This window comes from Coregonus clupeaformis, unplaced genomic scaffold, assembly GCF_020615455.1.
Source record: "Coregonus clupeaformis isolate EN_2021a unplaced genomic scaffold, ASM2061545v1 scaf3998, whole genome shotgun sequence".
Taxonomy (NCBI): Eukaryota; Metazoa; Chordata; class Actinopteri; order Salmoniformes; family Salmonidae; genus Coregonus; species Coregonus clupeaformis.
The window spans coordinates 18,758-20,631 of NW_025537452.1; the positions used below are offsets into that span (position 1 = coordinate 18,758).

A 1,874-nucleotide genomic window follows, 5' to 3' on the forward strand; every position below is an offset into this window, starting at 1 on the left:
TGAACATACTTTTTTTTGGAGGAACAATAGGAAACTAGAAACAGGTTATTGTGGGACAGACAGTATGACTAGAACGCCAGCAGTCATCCAGATGTAGGAAACTAGAAACAGGTTATTGTGAGACAGACAGTATGACTACAACACCAGCAGTCATCCAGATGTAGGAAACTAGAAACAGGTTATTGTGAGACAGACAGTATGACTACAACACCAGCAGTCATCCAGATGATGTTCACAACAACCTCTCAGGTACTATCTACATGTGGATCCCTAAATAGAGGAGCTGCTAATGGATAGTTCTCTGTAGAACCGGTCTCCCTCCCAAAACGGACACTGGTCAAAAGTAGTGCACTATATAGGAAATAGGGTGCCATTCTCTGGTCTAAAGTAGTGCACTATATAGGGAATAGGGTGCCATTCTCTGGTCTAAAGTAGTGCACTATATAGGAAATAGGGTGCCATTCTCTGGTCTAAAGTAGTGCACTATATAGGAAATAGGGTGCCATTCTCTGGTCTAAAGTAGTGCACTATGTAGGGAATAGGGTGCCATTTGGGACGCAGCGCTGGGGCTCTTCATCACAACACTACAGGTGTAAGGACAACACTTCTCTGTGTGTGGTGGACTGTCCCATCCACCCTGTCACCACCCTGTCACCACCCTGTCACCACCCAGTCACCACCCTGTCACTGTCACCATCCAGACATCACCCAGTCACCACCCTGTCACCACCCAGTCACCACCCTGTCACTGTCACCATCCAGACACCACCCTGTCACCACCCTACACCACCCAGTCACCACCCTGTCGCCACCCTGTCACTGTCACCATCCAGACACCACCCCTGTCACCACCCTGTCACTGTCGCCACCCTGTCACTGTCACCATCCAGACACCATCCTGTCACCAGCCTGTCACTGTCACCACCCAGTCACCACCCATACACCACCCAGGCACCACCCTGTCACCACTTAGTCACCATCATTACCCTGTCAACACCCAGTTACCCTCATCACCCTTGTCACCACCTGGACACCACCCTACACCACCCAGTCACCCCCTTTCACCACCCAGTCACCCCCTTTCACCACCCCTACACCACCCTGTCAGCACCCTGTCAGCACCCTGTCACCACCCAGCACCACCCTACACCACCCAGTCATCCCCTTTCACCACTCAGTCACCCAGTCACCACCCATGCACCACCCTGTCACTACCCAGTCACCACCCTGTCACCACCCAGTCACCACCCTGTCACTGTCACCATCCAGACACCACCCTGTCACCCACATCACCCTGTCACCACCCGGTTACCACCCTACACCACCCAGTCACCCTCTTTCACGACCCAGTCACCCAGAGAACCAGAGCACTAAAGAGACTCATGTAATATTTAGCCGTGGCAGCTAACGCCAGATCAAACTACATCACAGAGCAGGGCAGGGCAGGCAAACACTGAATGCTGCCGGCATTCTGCTTCTCCGGGCTGGCTTTCAAACAAGGCCCTTCTGAAACAGACAAGTCTCTCTGTCTCTCCCTCTGTATCCCTCTCTCACTCTCTCTCTCTCTCTCGTTCTTTTTGGCGGCTCAAGTGATGCTTTCAGCTTGCGTCAAATCTCCTCTGCTGGAGGACGACCAAATCTTTGACAACATTTGTTATGTCATTACTATGACAGCCTTATGTAGGGCTTATGAAGGTTCTATGTAGGCCATATGTAGGGCTTATGAAGGCTCTATGTAGGCCTTATAGCAGGGTTAAAATACAGTGTATCATCTGTGATGCCTGAAATGGCTGTTGGTTGGTTGGGTGGTTGGGTGGGTGGTTGGGTGGTTGGAAATCTAGGTCACTTTATACTCTACGCTTCAGACCCCCTCC

General features: G+C 51.3%; 1 protein-coding gene across 1 annotated transcript; it reads left to right on the forward strand.

Annotated features, from left to right (window-relative positions):
* Positions 1-590: 590 nt before the first annotated feature.
* LOC123490444 (carboxypeptidase Y-like) lies at positions 591-1,374 on the forward strand (the record flags this gene model as incomplete). The annotated part of the gene is made up of 1 exon (XM_045220480.1): positions 591-1,374. A coding segment is annotated over one exon (784 nt), but the record flags the coding sequence as incomplete, so codon positions are not given.
* Between the last annotated feature and the right edge of the window lie 500 nt (positions 1,375-1,874).